Source organism: Acipenser ruthenus, chromosome 11 (assembly GCF_902713425.1).
Source record: "Acipenser ruthenus chromosome 11, fAciRut3.2 maternal haplotype, whole genome shotgun sequence".
NCBI lineage: Eukaryota > Metazoa > Chordata > Actinopteri > Acipenseriformes > Acipenseridae > Acipenser > Acipenser ruthenus.
The window spans coordinates 1,596,151-1,616,083 of NC_081199.1; the positions used below are offsets into that span (position 1 = coordinate 1,596,151).

A 19,933-nucleotide genomic window follows, 5' to 3' on the forward strand; every position below is an offset into this window, starting at 1 on the left:
GGGTCTGCTTGCAGTAATGAACTTGTCTTTGCCTCAGTCGTCTTGTTGTGTATTGAGTCCTGTGTTCTTTTTTCCTATTTTTCATCTAATGCGAGCGTCACCTGTGGTAGTTCCATTAAAGGTTGAATAAAAAACATCTGGCTGCTGCTTGCAGTCCACTTTGCCTTCTTACAGACCCTTGTCATTTGGCATTTAATCAGTTATCTCTGTCCTGCATGTCATTAACTGCTGCTGTTAATAATAATAATAATAATAATAATAATAATAATAATACACACACAGTCTCCCGCCTGGATGTGCTTTGTAAATTTATATTGCACATGATGTCAATATTTTCCACACCACTGTTGTTTGGCAGCCACTTTCCATTTCTTCCGGATTATGTAACAGTGCTTTCAGATTCCCAGCTTGTTGCCATCTCCCATCCCTTGATATACTGCAGAGCTAGCTGTTGCAGGAGTGGGCTCCCCTCGGTGATACAGGCTCTGGCAGAGGAGCTGCAGCATCCTAATTACAGGGGCTTGTTTCATCTCCCATTTATCATTGTTCTGTGCACTTAGGCTGTCTGCATAATTACACTGTTCTGCCGGTGATTGAGTTACGCAGGGTCTTTAATGGTGTCCAGAATTAACTCATCGGAGGCTTGTTTTGTTTTCTGCACATTCATATCTATATCTATATATCATCACTGCCCCAAGCATATAGGCATAGGTATTGCATGAAACATATTCACACCACACCATAGTAAAAGGCCCTAGGGTTGGGTTTGATGCAAATAGGGATGGTAGGTGTGGGGGGGACTTGTCCCTAAATTAAAGGAATACAAACTCAACAGGCTCCCAAGCTTTTAAAACCTGTAATGCCGCAGATAGAGTTCAGTGTGTGTGTAAACACATTAGCGAGCATTGCCACTTTGTTTCCTTAAAACCCTCGGTTGGCAAGGCAACTCTGGAGCCCTGCCCGTGGAGCTTTCGGTGTCATGAATGGAAAATGAGAAGGAAAAGGAAATTGAGGTTAAACTGATTTGCCTGTGCAGAAGACTGTCTGAGGAGCGGTTGCCGTGGGAGCAGGCTGTCCTTGATGACCCCCAGGCAGCGGCCTGCCTCGCTGCTCGAGAGCTCTTGTCGCTTCAGCGCCGTCGCCTCTTGATCTCTACCACGACCGAGAGAGAGAGTGAGAGAAAAGGTGAGGGCTGACCTTCCGCGAGGAGAGGGAGCAGAAAAATAAAGCACTTGAAATACAAAAAACAGCTGTGAAAATGAAGAGCGTGCGCCAGGCTGCAGTGCTGTCATGAATGAAGGGACGTGCGAAACATTACACTGAGAAATGGGTTACTAAAACTCATTAATATAATAATAAATAGAAAATAAAACGGTGACAGTTCAGCATCTTCCTGAGATCCAGAGTGCAATGTGTGTGAGATGATGGATTTGTAGGGTGCAGGAGCTGCCCATCAATTCCAGCTGTCTGTGTGTGTAGATAGATAGATAGAAAGAAAGAAAGAAGCAGTGTTTTAAGAAGTAAGAGCCAGGGGCTGGTTGCAATAAAACACCTGAAATATCACTTTGAACACTTAAGGATACATTAACTCTGTGTTCACTGAAATGTGTTGAGCTGCTTTCTGCATCACTCTTAAACTCACGGAACACTGAAGGGGAAACTAAAGGGGCAGATTTAACTTAATGTGTTTTATGCAACTGGCCACAGGAGAGTTCCTCTTAACTTCCAAAGATGTGTGCGGTAGGCTGACAGACAGCTTACCTCAGACATTACAAGGTTAACCATTGCAGTACAACGTGACTCCCACCCAAGCTGCTCAACCTATCCATTCTGCTCACACACTCTACAGACCCAAACAAACTGCCATTCATTCACTTCCAAATCCAAACAGTGGGGTTTTCCAGAGAGGACCCAGACGCCTCTCCACAGCCTTGCTGGCCTGTGAGGATGAAGAAGTGACTCCAAGGAACAGCTCGGAGGAGGTCCCCCACGTTCAGGAATCTGGACTCAGGGAACAGTCTGCAGACCCCCTGGCAACTGAGCACTCCTGGAGTGTAGATATCAATTGGAAATGCATTGAGTGTGCATTCAAAAGAAAATTGATGAATGTTGGAAAGTTTTGTTATTGAATGGGTTATTTATAGTATCTATGAGCAGCGCATGAAATATTGTGTATAGGCAGCGCTGGACCGTGAACCCAATCTGTTTAACTCTCTGTGGGGTCAAAGAAGCCTCAGCACTTGCCTTCAGTCTGTGTCCATCCAGTTCTTAGGCTAACAAAGGTGTCCTCGTGCCAGTTAAGATGTGTGTTCTGCAAGACTCCTGCAGAAGACTGGATTAGTTTGTGTGTGTCACTGGATGTCATGCAATAATCCCAGTCTCAGTAACTAGGATGTAAGTCACACCAGGCTGGGGCAACGGAGCAGTCGCTGCTTCCCACACTGCAGCAACTGTGCTTTTCTTATCCAGGTGCTTGTGGGTGCTTCAGCAATGCAATAGGTATTCATTCATGACATTACAAGACAGAGGGAATGTATTGTGTCATGTACGAGATGACCGAATATCTGTCCTGTGGGAACAGCAGATCTGTGCAAGAGAAAAACAGATCATAAAGAACAGAGTTTTATATACAACGCTGCTGTCTGTCTGTTAACATCGGGCCCATGCATTGACCCAAGCTAATGCATTCACCCAAGGTAATGTTTTAAGTGCCACTCAGGTTACTGTCAGTAAAACATTATGCATAATGCCAGCCGCTGCCATCTAGTAACTGCCATCTTGACACACTTGTGTGCATTAGCTATTGAGTCTGAAAAATGGAAAGCTAACTGCAAAAAAAAAAAAAAAAAATCTAGCTTGCCAAGATCACTGTCCTGTCTCTTGCTCAACTGTCCAATAATATTTTGGGAGATTTAGATTTAAATCTCTTGTTTTGCACTTTGCCTGCAGGGCCATTTTACTGCTTCCTTTATCATCAGTGGTACTAAACAGTGATAAGGGTGGTAGTGACAATGGTACTACACCTGATTAGGAGCACGAAAATGGGATTTTAATACCTTTGAGTCTACACTTCCAAAATGTGAACACACTGCATCACTTGAGATGAGATCAAAAACAGACTGGTATCAATGAAGACAGAACACTGAGAAATCACAGAGCTGAGCAACTGCGCCCTCTGCTGCTGGAAACACTCACTACACATGGCAAACCTGCATCGAGTCTGCTAACCCCTAAAGCATGCATTTCCTAGTAAAGTAATCTGAAATCGATTCTTCTGAAGTCTTGGATCAGATTCTTTGTATGTCCTTTGAGAATAATGTGACATTTTGTGGGACTTTTACAGCTACTGAGAATTATCCGTTTGTGTGTGTGTGTGTGTGTGTGTGTGTGTGTGTGTGTGTGTGTGTGTGTGTGTGTGTGTTGAAAAGCAAAGCAATTTGTGGTCTTTCTCAATGTCTTCATCTTGGATATTAAACAAAACAAAACAAATATTCCGAGGAAACCCTGCTGTGCGTTTTGCGCACTGAACACTGGGAGGCGCTGCTGTGCTGCACAGTAACAGCCTCTTCCCTGTGCACTGGCTGTAAAGCCTCGTGAGAGCACGTCTCTCTGTCAAATCCCCTGTGTGTTGTGATGCGGCCACCTGGACTAATGCTCCCGAAATAGCAGCGCTGCTGCATCCCGTGATGCGGAGAAAGCTCCTTGAAGCATTACCCTCAGAACATCACCTGTGAGAAGCACGCTGATCAGCATGAATGCACACCTGCAGCTGATAGCATTCGCAACGAAAAACAAGTGAGCATGCATCGAGGAACTGGGCTTACTAAAACAGGTGCACGCATTCCACTGTCCTTGTCATGCCGTTCAGTACCCTTCTCATCGGCCCGGCTGCTTTGTCAGCGTTACTGTTTTCAGCTGAGAGCTTTCATTCAGCTGCTTTATGTCTGACGCAGTCAAGCCAGCCGTCCAGTGAAGTGAATGACAATTGCCTGTGAAGAGTCTGCAGATCTCAACCCTCAAAATAATGAGCCCAGCAGCAGGGTGCCAGTGACAGCCAGCGAGCGGCAAGGCAGGCTCATTGGTGTAAACCGTGATTCACAGAAACATCTGAACATTAGGTTAGTTTGTGAATCTCCACCCCCTCAGGAAATTCATCCTGGTATCAATGCTTCATGATGAGTCCTCTCTGTCTCTCTCTGCATCTTATATTCACCGGGATTGTAATTTGGTTTTGTTTTTAACACCGGTATCACGAGTATCACAGGTATTCCATAGGAATGGATCTTTCTGAATCATCCTGAATGTACTACAACTAGTGGCCTACGAATGCTAGCAATACCAGACAAATAAACAGCTATTCATATAATATAACATTGTACAGCCGACTATAAATTAGACCATTTGATTTTTAACTTGTGGTTGTTAGCAGTGGTTAGCTTTTATTAAGTATTTTTCTTTTTTTACAGTAAAGGGTCTTTAAACTGACTTAACCAACGTATTCTTGTCAAATACATTAAATTAAATTTAAATAGTTTGTTCACCAGGCTTTTTTTTTATGAGTTTTACTTTATGATATTAAAAAATATATTACGAACCAGAATTAAATACTGGTACCTCTATTAACATGAATGTAACCTTTAAAATACACTCTGCTTTACATAATGGTTCCCGTTAAAATGCAGAGACTGCGCGTCCAGCAGCCTAGGACAATACTGAAAGACTGCGCGTCCAGCAGCCTAGGACAATACTGAAAGACTGCGCGTCCAGCAGCCTAGGACAATACTGAAAGACTGCGCGTCCAGCAGCCTAGGACAATACTGAAAGACTGCGCGTCCAGCAGCCTAGGACAATACTGAAAGACTGCGCGTCCAGCAGCCTAGGACAATACTGAAAGACTGTGTTGTCATTTGGAGCGTGTCGGTGGCGCGCCTGTTGTTTACCCAAACCACGTTCGCACGTAATGCGCGCCCCCGCCCCTCGGGGAATTAGCCCGTGTCTTTCACTCGGTAGCGCGCGTCGCTAAAAACAAGCCAAAGGATTCATTGTCTCGGGCCGCAGAGCGCACGTCATTGGTCGTAGAGCTCAACTGAAGTAGAGTTCCAGGCTGTGCGATTGGTCCTCGGAGATGACTCCGGTTCTTATTGGCTGCGGGTTGGGGGGTAGGTCGGACCACCACGCGCTGTCTGCTTCTTTGTAACAAGTTCGAATGTAACGGATCGGCAGAGAAACAAAACAAAACGACAAGGCGAGAGGCGCTCTTCATATAACTCACATAATACGACTAACAGACGACCGTGTGTTAGAGACCAGTTAATTATAAAATACACAGGGGTGCTGGGTGACGTGGCTGATTTAGAGGACCCGAAGGAAGGGCAGAAAAAAACAAAACAATTTCTTTCATGAAATATCTTTGGAAAACAGAAAACGGGGGGAATATACGAGGGGAACATTATAAACGTGTGTATAAGACTATTCACTGAATGCAATTCTGGAGGCTTTGTTTTTTTCAAAGTGGAACCTCGCTTTTATTAAGATTAGATCATTGTTTTTAAAAATAAATAAATCAGAGGAATAGCCTGCAGTGCTAGGGAGCAGGAGGTTTGACCAATGGAAAAATATAAACGCTAGATAGATGAGAGTAACCAAAGGTGGAGACAGCAGCTGACAGAGAGGAAACAACAGCAAGAATAAACGAGACCATCGTGGATGAATCAAAGAGTCGGGATCTGGAGAAGGAGAAGTATGAAATGTAATCAGAGACACTGAGGAAGGCTCGCTACAGAGGGGATCTCTGCTGCTGGGGACCGCAGTACTGCTCATCGCAAATGAGAAAAAACCCCAAAACAAAGGCGAGAAAGCATTCTCTGGAACCGGTTAGGAAGAGGACATTTGTTGAGCGTAAGTATAGCATTGCTACATATGCACAAGTTTGGACAAGAACTCACATTTCGGGGAGGTTAAAAAAAAAACGACGTTGGTAAGTAATGTAAAGGGGTGTCACAAAAAGGGGGTCGTCATACAAGCTATGACGCTTTACACTTTGAAGTGTTTATCAATGTGAAGTCGATAGCATGTCAAGTATCTTTGTAGCTATACATTCCTGGTGTCTTATAGCGCTGTTTTGATTTTCCGGAGAAGCTCGAATTGCTTTGTTGTCTTCATTCATTGTGTAGTAATTTAGGAAATGCGATGATATATTTGTAATGAGATGGGGATTGGATCTGTATGCGCGGTGGGGGGTTTAAATGAGCCGTTTGGAGAAACGGGCTGCAGTGTTTTTATGTAGCTGTGTGAACTAGGTCATAAAAGCAGCGGTAGCGCGCACAATACAAACACATGACGTCGTCTTGATCCGATCCACTGTCTTTCGATCATGCAGGTTTAATCAGTCAACTTAGCCAGTCATCCAGATGCAGAATAAACTGGTAAGCGTACAATATGTTTGAATTAGTTATACAGTGGCATCAGAAACACGAGACCTATTGAAATGCGGGAGATTTGTCATGGTTATATTGTAATAAATACTGTACACAATCGGACAATCGCAAAATGGCCAACACATCAGTATCTGTTAATAAACACAGCATGATCGGGGTATCACCTCTGTTGGTGTTTAAACAAAACGCGTTTGAGCCCATTGTAAATGCCAGTAGGTGCCTTGGTAACTGTGTGCCCAGCAAACAAATACGCGGTTTCCATGTGCAACTGCAGCAACGGTACTTAGGCATGTTAACAACGCAGATGTCAGACGAGCTAGATAATCCGGTGGAGGAGGATTTGCAGCTTTGTATTTCCAGGACGAACAACACTTCCACGACCTGTAAAAGGATTCTACACACACAGGAGGATTTTAAAAGAGAGACCACAAACCGCGCAGCAAAGCTTGTAAACAATGGCGCATTGCGTAATGCGTAACGTATGTATAAACACAATGTATTTTAGTTGACACAATCCCAGCCCGTACTGCAGTAAGGGTTACATGCGCTGTGCCTTGTCTTGCGCGGCTCTATTGCACAAGATCATCATGCTTTCAATCTGTATTTGTTTACATATCCGGGTATGCGACCATCGCAGGCATTATCCCGCCTCGTCTGTTACTTGATTGGATATCTGCGTCTCAATCACGCAATGATCCGTCCCCCATAGTGACGTCAGTCTCTTAGCATCCAGGCCAGGCGCAATCAGACACAAAGAAGGGAACAACAAAGGCACCAGAAAAGGACATGCTCGCGTGTCTCAAGCCAGCAGGATCACGACTCGAGGCTTGGACCCGGAGATACTCGATACAGCGGGCTGTATTTGAGCTGCAGCGCCACAAAGAACAATCCGATTTCATGTGTGAAAGTGTTCCGTTTTAAAAAACTAATTACATCTCCAAACCAGGATCACTGCTAGCGGTAAGTGTGAGCCTGTCTTATGAAGAAGTGACCAGTGTGTGGACATCGTGAACACTAAAAAGTTAATGTTATGACCAAAAGGTGTCGGGTATTGATGGTAAATGCTGTATAGAGGGTAATATAGTTAACATAATATTTTAGTTTTAGGAAATATGCAGGATTTAATAACAACAACAACAAAGTATTATATTCACACCACGGAGACAATGATTAAACTTCACTTGAGCGAGCAGTGCGGTGAATTTCAGCGTGTGCAATGAACGTGCTATTGACAGGTGTGCGTTCGTGTGGAATGACAGGCGCAGCTTGTAACAGTGTCCATGGGATGAAGTTTTTGCATTGTTCAGCTCCTCAGTAGGCCTCAAGGAGGATATTGCAGTCAGAAGGGATTACAGTACATTCTAGGGTAGTGTGTGTGTACAGCAGAGACCTCATCAGAGCACCAGCAGGGATTTATTCATTCTGTATCTGTGTATCCCACAAATACAGTAACAACCTGCCCTGCTTGGTTTAGTTGAAAGCCTGGAACTGGATTTGGAAGTGATGCAGGAGTAAATATAACCTGGTGTAACCCAAGTTGGGAGTTAGTAGTTTTAAAATAGATAGATCGGTCAACTGGGGAAAAAAAAGTTATTGTGGTCTATAGCTTATTTGGGTTTCCCTTACTATTAAAATGTTTAACTTGACATTCACTTGTCAGGTCATTCCTGCTAATCCACATGGCTGTCTGTGGTAATGTGTGCTTTGGTCGCTCATGTGTACCAGGCTGAGTCTTTGGTATTTTGTAGCCATGTATTTGTTGTCAATTATTCGCCATGCATGCCTTTGTTTTTGTGTGTGGCTGCTTCCTTGTATGGTGTGTTTGTAAAGAGGAAGTAGACTGACATGAGTCCTGATATAAACAGCAGCACTTTTAAAATAATATACATACACAAAGACAAAGTCACTGCTGAAAGAGGCAGAGCCACACAGAGGAAGTTATTCTGGTGTCAGAGGATATAGCATGGCTGCTTCACAGCTTTCTGTGCATTACAGTGCAGAGCAATGGGAGGTCCTTGGGACTTTTTATGAGGATGTGGTAAAGAAATCACCTACTTAAACAAGTTATATCAAAATACTTGTGCTTTGTAAGAAAACAATCTGTGCCAAACTGCTTAAATCCTTTAAACATGTTTCAGAGTTGCTAATTAAAAGATAAAATGGTAATTAAAATCCCTTCCGAGCTGTTAACCAGGGAAGATTGAGACAGGACCTTGTATCTGCACTGCAGTGCTTGCCTTCCGTCTCATTGTGCTCTGTGTGCGGAAGTTCACTTGTTATTGTTTGCAGCGTAGACTGACTGTTGTCTGCAGACATGCTTCCTGTTTTGCATTTTAGAAAGTAACCCACATATTGAGTGGGACAGTCATTTTCACTTGATAAGAAGTATTTTGTACTTGTTTCCTGTTGGGTGTTCACAGGGCCCCCACTCCTCTGACAAACCATGAGCAATTAAAAAAAACACCTGCAGGTTGCAAGGTAGAGGTGCATTTGTTTGTTTATAGTAGGAGTTACTGTAGTTTATCAAAGCAATGCAAGATGAGCACAATGCAAGTCAATGCAGCCTGTCTGAGGTCTGTGTCTGAGCTCAAGACTTTGATCTGTTTCAGTGTGAAGCAGTGCAAGAAAACCAAAGTAGCACATTTATGCAGGAAACAGTAAAATGTTACTCATTTTCACAGTATGTTGCTGCAGAGGTCAGCTTGTGTGCTGTGGAACATCAGCTTGTACATGTACTTGCTGTTAGTGTGAGTTTCCTATTTACGTCTGTGTTTCCCCAATCTTGTAAGATTAGACAGATTTATTATTGAGTTTGCTTGATGTGCTTGCTTTTCATTAGGAGATGTACCTGGAATCCTTTGTGCTGTTATTTATTAAAGTTAGGGTGGTGCATCATAAAAATCTACATGCATTTCATAGCATCTTTTTTTAGTAGCACACTGTCATGGTTAACCATGAGATTTGTCCTTCAGAAAATGTGCCCTGGCTTGGCAGATGTTGTTCACAGCATGATCAGCTCAAAGACAAACACACACAGTATTCAAGTTGTGCTTAATAACATCTGACTCCTCTTATTTTCTCAATTTGTCACTTGATAGGCTTATTCTTTATCTGGAGAACAAGATACAAAAGTACAATTCACTTTTTTTTTTTTTTTATTCCTTTTGATCCACAATTTGAACCAGGGATAGCTCAAAAACATTTTCAGAAATGGTATGTGTGTATATATATATATATATATATATATATATATATATATATATATATATATATATGTATATTATGTATATGTATATTATGTATATGTATATGTTTGCATGTAGTGTTTGTTGTATGGCAGAAGAATGAATTGCGTTCTTTTTTTGTTTGCTTTCTTTGGCAGGTCTATTTCTCCTGTGGTGTCTGTGTGGACCGTACCACACACCCACTCCAGAACAACGACGGCTTTTGCTTGCATTTTCCAGTGTTTTTTCTGTCAGCAAGTTCAGCAGAGTTGTAACTCTTCGAGTGCCAGCCCGGAGCTCAGCGAGGAGGAGCAGCCACACACTGAAATGGTGAAGATGACAAAGTCCAAGACTTTTCAGGCGTACCTGCCAAACTGTCACAGGACCTACAGCTGCATCCATTGCAGAGCACATCTTGCAAACCACGATGAGCTCATCTCAAAGGTAGGGATTGCTTTTGTTTTTGATCTTTTCAAACTGCATTGCACGCTAATTCTCTGAAACTGACCCTTAGTGAGCCAGGGCTTTCTAATTGATGTTACTGATTTGTAAGTTTGGATTGTAGGGCTGCTGGCTTTCTCTCTCACCTTGCATGGTGATGCTACTCTGGGGTTAGCAAGCTTTCTTACAGGTAGGAGGATAATACACACTAACATCTGAATCCAAGGGAAAGTGAACTTCACCCTTGACTCTATGCATGAATAGTCTATTGATTGGTCTATGCAGGTTTTCATTTGAAAGATAGTTGAGTTTCTTGGTAACCCTCACATCCAGTTTGTGTTAAAGGTACTTGGACATGCTTCAAGTCAAATGCAACGGGTGTCTGAAGCATGAACGTGACACAGCTGCAAGGTTATGTCTTGGGTGTTGTCCATTTTGACTTTGACTGCACAGAGAATTTACTCTTCATACTAAATAGTCATTACACATACTCCTATAAATAAAACTGTAGGCTGACTATTTCTCAGGAAAGGTTATGCATTTATAACAACAATTCCAATTGGCTTCAGCAAATTGACTTTAAATGTTGGAAACTAATTTACAGATTCTTTTTTATTTTCTCTTAACAATGCGTGCAAGTGGCACACATTGTTTTTAGAACCTATCCAATTGGTCCATCATCCTGCCAGATTGGGGGTGGTGTGCACTGGCTGGGTTTGACAGACTCATTTGAAACAGCCGTTTGAAGGTTGGGACAGTGGTTAGTGATGTCTTGAGTGTGCTTGGTGAGTCTGTTCACTAAGGCACCACAGAGTAGAGCACAAGCTCAGGAAATACAGACTGAATTAGCCTTTAACCCAGTACTGAGACCCTGGGACAGCTTCAAGGCAAGCTGCCAGCCACGGATAGAGGGCTTTGTGTCTTTAGCTTTGTTGATCCTTCACTGTCTGCAAAGTCTTGAATTTCATGTTTTATTAATAGATCTGTGTGGCTCATTGAATGATGTAATACAGCAGTGTGGCGTAGTGGTTAGGGCTCTGGACTCTTGACTGGAGGGTTGTGGGTTCAATTCCTGGTAGGGGACACTGCTGCTGTACCCTTGAGCAAGGTACTTTACTTAAATTGCTCCAGTAAAAACCCAACTGTATAAATGGGTAATTGTATGTAAAAATAATGTGATATCTTGTAACAATTGTAAGTCGCCCTGGATAAGGGCGTCTGCTAAGAAATAAATAAATAATAATAATAATAATAATACAATCAATATGGGTCATATGCACAGGACTTTAAGGACTCCTGAAAGCAATGTGTGTTTTTTTTTTTGTTAAATGAAGTTTGCAGTCAGAAGTTTATTCTCATTTTTCAAGCACTGTTAAATATTTGTAATCACAAACCCCAGTTTTTAAAACAGTTTTGTGTATAGGGCCCTATGTGCTCTGTTACTGTGAGAATCCCGGGTGATTCTTTTGATAGATAGCTGAGATCCATCCCTTCTGATTAGAGGAAACCTGAAGTTGTGACCTCATGCTGTTTTTTTTTGATGAATTAACAAAAGCGTAGGAAATGGTGACATATTATTAGAATTGTGTTCCTTTCAAACAATCCTAAGCAGGGGTCCAGGATAAAGGTGTAGCAGGAAATAAAAGCGACATGATTTAATTAACATTTTCCTGCTTCCCTCCTTCTTTTAAATCAATAAAAAAAAAATCTTCAGTCAGTTTGACTGTATGTAGGTTTTTAAAATGTTTTTCTTGAACCTACTACTGTTTATAGTTCAACAGTATAGGCCAAATAATAGATGCAGAAGTATCTAGAAATACAGGTTTCTGTTCTCCTAAGCGTCACAGTGCTATTTCTGAGTTCTGTCACACAAGAACACCCTGCCTCTGTGCATGAAACTCTAATCTCCTCCCTGGCTGGGTGTGGATTGTTCACACAATGATCGTTTTTTGTAATATTTCACGTTCTGATTTCTGTTGATCAAAACCCCATGGAGTATATTTCACCCCATTAACTACTCGTAGTGGTAGTTGGTTAATAAAGTTGTGTTCTAGTTCAGGACAAATGGAAATTTAAAGAAGGGGTCCTTTTTCTGGTGTGTTATTCCGTCTCCTGATGAACAAGTTAATGGAACGCAGTTCTCTATAAACCTATTGATTTTAGGGGTGACGCTCCCAGGGGAGAGGTCCGTGTGCGGTTGTTCAGTTATCCATAATCAATATTACAGATGCAGCAAATCTCCCGGTACTACTGAATCAGTGTCCCAGAGAGACTGGCCTGTGTTGTTCAGTGGTGAAGGTTCAAACTGAAGGTCATTCCAAAGTAGTCAGAGTTTTTCTCTTCTTGCCACTCCTTTGACAGGGTTAAGAAGGCACGGGATAACCAGAGCTGCTGTCTGCTTTATTAGCATTACTTCAAGCTAATTTTGTAGTGGATTACAAAAGCCGATTTAAGCTAGCTTGCTTGGGTCATGGTGACCAAAGGATAAAAACCAGTTTAGAATCCAATCCCTGTGACAAAGTGTTACGTACTCCACTTAGCAAATTCATAGTGCACTATTCAATGAATCTGTTTTAGCTAAGCAATTTCATTTTTTAAGTGGCTTATTTGTTAACACATTAGCTTCTTTCTTTCAGTTAAACTCCCCCCTGTATTCTGTGGTGTTTGCTGCTACAACCCGTCACACTTTGGATACCACAAATTAAAACACACCTTTAGAGATCAGTGTGCCTTGTACTGTACTTGCAGTCTGTAACTTACCTTTTGAGAAGAGTAGATGAGTAATGTGGACAGTAGATCCTGGGACTAATTTAACATTTAGAAATATCAAATGAAATATGCAAAGAAATATTCTTTTTGTTCTCAGTCTCCTTTCATTGTAAGGGTCATGCTTTGAGACAGCCGTTTGATTTGGAAATCTTTCAAAAACCATTTGGCAAAAAAAAAAAAAAAAAAAAAAAAAAAAAGACTTCCTTTTGTCTAGGTGATGAAACTGCATCTGACAGCAGATTATGAAGGTGCTTCCTTTCTCTGTGCTCATTATAAATCAGATTGATGATTCAGACTCCTGATGGAGGCCATTTATACAGCTAATCCCTCAAGATGGTTTATGCCAAACAAGTTTGTTTGTGTAGGTCATAACCGTAAGGGTGATTATTATTATTATTATTATTATTATTATTATTATTATTATTATTATTATTATTATATTGCTATGTCCTCCCTGATTTAACTACAGTCATCAGTATATTGTATTTGTTGTCTATAGTAGAAATGCATTTGAATCATGAGGTTTAAGTAAACCATGATTACTTTAAAATATAGCTGCCGCTTGACTGGGTAATAAAGCTGGTGCCTGACCCTCTTTAGAGCTCTCAAACTGAAGAAGAAAAATGCTGAACGGACACGGGCTGTTTTTAGAAAGACTGTTTGCTGTAAATATGTAGCCTACATACATGCTGAACGGCACACGTTTCTGTAATGCTCATGCTGGCAGGAAGCCAGGCAGTGAAGCCAAAACAAACCTCGGCTGTGCCGTGCAGCTCCTCCGGGTCCTAGCGGCACACCGTGTTACTGAACGAGAGTGCCAGCTGCTTGTACCAAGGCCACTGCTGCTTACCATCTCCAGACTACAGTGCTACAAAGTTGCTATAAAACCCTTTTTGTTTTGGAGAGGTGACATTCAGTCTAAAGGACTGTTAAGCCAGGAGCTGGATTGATCTGAGGGAAGGATTTGGTACTTTTAGTAAGTTTTTTGGCATTTTCTTCCTGTCCATTTAAAGAATGCCTGCTGTGTGTTGCTATGCTGGAAGCGTGATGGAAGCGTGTTGTTTGTGTGCTTTATTGATTGATTGATTGATTGATCTATTCTTTCCTTTTCTAGTCGTTCCAGGGCAGCCAAGGTCGAGCCTACCTCTTCAACTCTGTGTACGTATCACTCATTTGGACATTCATTTGATTATTATTATTATTATTATTATTATTATTATTATTATTATTATTATTATTATTATTATTATTATTATTATTACTTTCATTTGAGTAACTTTGCTTCAGAAGATTTCTATTTCTTGCATATAAAGCATTTCGTTCTGGCCAGTGATTCAGGAACACTCCCACATCTGTTCTCTTTGAATGAAATTTAAGACTCATTAGGTTTTATGCTTTTTGTTCACTGTTTTGACAGTGGGGATAGCCATATTTTAGACAGGTGTGCTGTATCCAAAATACAAATCAAGCATTAATTCAGCTTTTGCAAAATGAATGCAGTCTAGCAGTTATTGCCAATAGTTTTGTCTAGTTTTTAATAAGAGGTTGGACCGATCACTGGTTTGCAATTGTAATTAGGGAACTCAAGATAGGATTTTGTTTATATTCAACTATTATTATTATTATTATTATTATTTGTTTATTTAGCAGACGCCTTTATCCAAGGCAACTTACAGAGACTCGGGTGTGTGAACTATGCATCAGCTGCAGAGTCACTTAAATTACGTCTCACCCGAAAGACGGAGCAGAAGGAGGTTAAGTGACTTGCTCAGGGTCACACAATGAGTCAGTGGCTGAGCTAAATTCATTTACAATCTATTTCAGTTTTTGGATAGAGAACTGTTTTGAGAGGGAACTCAATTAAAAGTACCTCCATGGTAGTGCATTTTAGTCGTGTTGAATACTGTATCTCCTTTTCTGCATGGTTAGCGTTTTACAGTATATACACATAATTATGAAGGGATGGACCGACAGAGACCTGGAGGATGGGTGAATAACCTGGTAAGAGAATATTTTGTATTTCAAGAACTAACACACTAAACTTTCATTACCTTCTAGTTTAGCTATATATATATATATATATATATATATATATATATATATATATATATATATATAATCTCAATGTATATATAATCTATCACACATTGATAAAACAATTCTTCACTAATCTAGCTCCCACCCAATACCCATTTATTGAATCTTGTGCCTTAAATATTAATTGAATATGACCGCTTAGGGTGCAAGTGCTTGATAAGTCCCCTTTTTTAAACTGGGGGTAGGGGGTGTTGCACTCCAGTATACTTTACATACTAGATATCTGTCATATGAGCACATGATTACTAGATTACATTTGTATAGTTTGGAAATTAAGAAAAGGTGTCCGAGTTCAAGTGTGTTTTAGTTTATAATTGAAAATGATCACAGGATTTCAATAAAGCTCGCGTGACAATACGATGACAAAGGCTTGGTCCAGCACAGCAAATAAAAGAAAGCAGATGTGTTAAGAGTGAATGTTGCACTGGCCTGAACTTGGTGGTTGAATTGTCTTAACAGTGATTTGAAGGTTTGCTTTTGAAGCCTTCTCTAATGCAGTATTCAATGCATAGTGGCAGAAGAGGTTGTCTGACTAGCTGTGTGCTGCTCATTGCTGCAGTAACCCAGTTACCCTGTGGGATCTCTTCAAGCCTAACAGTGTTCCTCTTTCATGTGCAGGGTGAACGTGGGCTGTGGGCCAGCAGAAGAGAGAGTCCTTCTAACAGGGTTACACGCTGTAGCCGACATCTACTGTGAAAACTGTAAAACCACTTTAGGTTGGAAATATGTAAGTACACCTCGTACTACTGTATGGTTATTAATCAGTTTGATTTCTAATGTCAGACAGTTTAGTCATGAATATTAAACTGCAAAATCTCTGGGGTGGTTTCTTTTTTCCCCAGGCTTGGACTACAAGTCTGTAGCCATGTATTCAGTTGTTCAGTGCTGATTTTAGCCTGTAAGCTCAATTGCCACCCTGGGTTGATTCAGCCTCTATAATGTTTGTCATGGATCTGTAGTTAAACAATAGCTGACTGTATGTTCACCCTTTAACAACCCACTATTCAGAAGAAAATAAAACAATGGTTACCAGCAAACAGGACTTGCTTGGACAGTCTTTGTTGTAGTAACATGAGCTTTGGGAGAGTACAAGTAAAGACTCACTAAAAGGTTTTGTTTTGGAAGCATGAAAAAAAAAGGTGTTAAGAGGTGGACTCCATTTGTAAACCCCCTGTAAATAATGCTTTGTTTTGTCTTGAATCCTCAGGAGCATGCCTTTGAGAGCAGTCAGAAGTACAAGGAAGGAAAGTTTATAATTGAATTGGCTCACATGATCAAGGATAATGGCTGGGAGTGAATCTGAGACCTTTTCTTTTTGAGAACTGCTTGGGTCCAGGACTTCAGAGAGACCCAGTGGACAGAGACACATGTGTTCAGGTGGCTCAGCGCAGAACTTTGAAAAGCCTCACAACTGATTCTTCTGTTGGCTCACTTGAGCCCTTGTGGTTTCTTCTTCTTCTTCTTCTTTCTTCCCAGTTACAGCTTTTGGTGTATTCTATTCTGTTACATCTGAACCACTATTCAAACAAAACAATTGTCACATGACCATTTTTTTTCCTAGAAAACAGACACAAACAATACCTTGTGGTTTTAGTGCGTGAATGTCTACATTTCTTGTGAGAGACTCTTACTGATGGCAGACTGATGTTACTGGTTAGCATTTTTCTCCTTTGACTCCTGTCGTATCTCTACCTGTTGCTGTGCATGCTTCCTTTGCAGTGTAATGATGGGATTTTGCTGAGCAGCCGTCTCGGATGCTGGCTAGGGAGGGATCAGTAATATGTAGCACTTGATAGTATTTTATAGATGGGGAGGGGGTTGCAGTGATGTGGTATTTGTATTAATGATATCCCCTGTGTACCATGTATTACTTTATTTTCTTGACTGTGCAATCTGTGGCCACGCCTGGTACTACACATTACAACACCTATATAATTGTGACATGAACAGGAGTGGGTACTTGGGCAACTAACCTTGTTTCAATGGCATTTGTGGCTGGTTCCATGTTGCAGCAGCAGTACTAGTTAAAATAAATGCACTGGACAGTAGGGGAACCCGATTGAACTGCTTTCCCCAGTAAAGCATTTCCCTGCATCGGTGCAGAAACGGCATACTTGAATGCAGTTATTCCTTTTGCACTTTGCTGAGGTCATGACTTCATGAGAGTTTAGAGGCAAATGTCTGTCCCTTTTGTCCGACTCCGTCAGTCTTTTTCAGTGTCTCAATTTGCCTTTTCATTAATGATTGAATGATTGTAAGAAAACTAAATTATGGGTTGACTGGTTGCTGGAAAAAATCATCTCCCTGTAGTTTTAAAACTGTGCTAAATATGCTGAAGGAGCAGAGCATTGGTAGAATAGAACATTTTCACATTATTGCCCTTTTAAAGCATTGCCTGGTTTTTCATTCTTAAAAACTAAACACTAAGTTGCCTCCTTTCCCTCATTTGGAAACATGCAGGCGTTTCTGTGCCACTAAATACAAATACAAAACATAATGTGACTAATTATCTCGAAGATTTACAACACTTCTGCTGCTATTTATATATTTTTTTGTATAAAGAAAAAGCTTCTTCTCGACCTTGACTTTATTCTTCTGCACTTTACTGTTTCAACAGAGTATTCGAATGGTCATTTCTGTGTAAATGTTAATTCTGTGTTTGCCTCTATCCAGCATGAACCTCGTGCCTCTTCAAAAGATCCTGTCTCCTGTTGTGCAGTGCATGACCTGTATGTCCTGAGAAATTTAAGATTTAGGGCAACTTTCTTGGGGCTCATTCACCAAAACCTACACCGCGTACAGTATGTTGAAAAATGTCTCTCTTAAATAACCTCAGCATTATTAATAACCATGCTGAAAGTTGCTAAAGTACTAAACGCAAGTGGAATGTGTGTCCCCCTCTCTAATTGGGTGGTGTTTGTTCGGGGGTGGGTTGGGTAAAATGTATTGCATTGTGTATTTAATGGTGTGACACATGCTTGTAGTTCCAGTAAGCCTGCATGTTTTATTTCAGAGATGAAATACTGATTCTGTTTTTTGGTGAATTTGAAACAAGGGTGTTGCAGACTGCTGAGGGATAGGATGGCCAGTCTGGTTACTTGGTCTTTATCAGCAGGACAGATAAAATAAATACAAATAAAAACAAACAAACAAATAAACTACTTGAAAAATATACAGACGAAAAAGAAGAAAAAAAAAAAAAAAAACTTTGAAAATCATTTTCCCTGTAAGAGTTTTGTACATATAATAAGAACATATTTAAAGTTTTATACCTATTTCTACTGGGCGAGTTCCTTCACTTCCCTAACTTCAAGCACTTTTGTTACTGTACCTTTTTTTTCGTTTGCTATCACACTATGGTTTTGTTTTCTTCGGAGCTGATAGTGAGCGCAGGGATTTCCGGCTTTTTCCTGGGTGAAATTCAGATTGCATTAGCTGGCTCTTTCTTGAACCAAATGAACATTCCGTGAGCTGGTTTCTCCTGGTTTTTTCATTGGCAGTAAATTGGAGGGTGCTAGCAAATCATATATGGAAACAGTGTCCTGGAAAAATCGACAAGCTATTGTCATTGTAAAACAATTTGACTGAATTCAAAATGATGTGTATCGTGGTCATGCATTTAAAATATGTGAATACAAAAAAAAGCATACATCAGTGAAATGTATATCATATAGAATTTTTGACAATCTTGATTGCTTTACAAAATTCCCTTTCTAATTGCAATTAGAAGAAAATCTAGCGCTTCATAGCATGGCTGTAAAGAATCTGTTAGCAAGCAGCACTGTTTCTCACATGGGGTAACTTGAAGGTGAGCTGGATTCACTTCTAATTGTTGTGTAGTGACACTGACTGAAGCTTTAGATCTGCTCATGTACAGGATAGCAAATGTCACTAAAGAATTAGAACAAGGTAACCTTAGATGCAGTTTTATGCAAAGGAAAAGATTGTAAGTTTGAAGAGTGTTATTTTCATAGGACTGTTAAACATATTATAAGGTCTAAAGCATGTTGTATTTATATAATTATATTGAGTCGTGCCTGATTTCTTTTCTTTTAAATGCAAAAAATAAATATGCTTTTTCTTTTCATTTTTTTTTTTTTGGCTACATTGCTATGCTACCTGTCTTAGTAAAAATGTATGTCACATTTGTCCAATATTTTCACTGTATTGTATCTATTTCAGATATCACAATAAAGTCTTTCAATGGTATCCTGCATTTTAATTCAGTTGCACTAATAATGTTTGAATAGTCGTCAGTGTGCATGCAGACAGGGGTTTAAACGGCACTTGAATGTGGGAGACTATGGGACTGGCACCCGACAACACACGCAAACACAGATCTGTGATAAAATGAACGAGTCCACAAGCTTAATGCTCAGTTGAGAAGTTTTTGCTAGATGAAAATAGAAGAATAAGGAAAATCGGGATGCTTCTTTTTTTGAGTTGGTTAGCAAAGCTCAGGACAGGAGTTAATTGCTCCAAAACTGACTGATTTGTTCAGATTTTACTTTGGTATATTCAGTTGATTTAAAAAGGCAGCAGATCTGAACACTGCTTGTTTAAATAGAGCCTTTTGTGTACAAAGGTTAAAAAACCAGCTTATCTAACATTGAATGTAAGACAAGCCTGTTTTTAAGCAACCCCGTGATTCTGTTTTACAAGTTGTTTGTTTATTAGGCCCCTTCACTTTTACATATGACCTTTATTATGTGTGTGTGTGATTGACGTTTTGGTTTCTAAATGATACACACTTTGAGATACTAGCTTTATAATTGCTCCACAGCATTATTCTGTTATTCTCTGGGTCAAGTTTGGTCCAAAACAATTGAGCCCTTTAGTGGCAGTAATTGTGCAAAGCTGTCCCTACCGCACTGTCAAGCCTCATAAGAGACTATAGCCACATTGTTTTTAAAACCTCCTGCCATTTTCAGAAAACCATTAATATTTCATACAGCAGACACTTCA

The 19,933-nt window shown here is 40.5% G+C and overlaps 1 protein-coding gene across 1 annotated transcript; it reads left to right on the forward strand.

The window, feature by feature from the left end:
• The first annotated feature begins 5,156 nt into the window (after window positions 1-5,156).
• Window positions 5,157-19,177, forward strand: LOC117426862 (protein yippee-like 1). The gene is made up of 5 exons (XM_034045003.3): window positions 5,157-5,898; window positions 9,820-10,105; window positions 13,986-14,029; window positions 15,587-15,695; window positions 16,176-19,177. Exons 2-5 carry the CDS (start codon window positions 9,989-9,991, stop codon window positions 16,263-16,265), a joined length of 360 nt encoding a protein of 119 aa, XP_033900894.1. The 5' UTR covers window positions 5,157-5,898; window positions 9,820-9,988; the 3' UTR covers window positions 16,266-19,177.
• The last annotated feature ends 756 nt before the right edge of the window (window positions 19,178-19,933 follow it).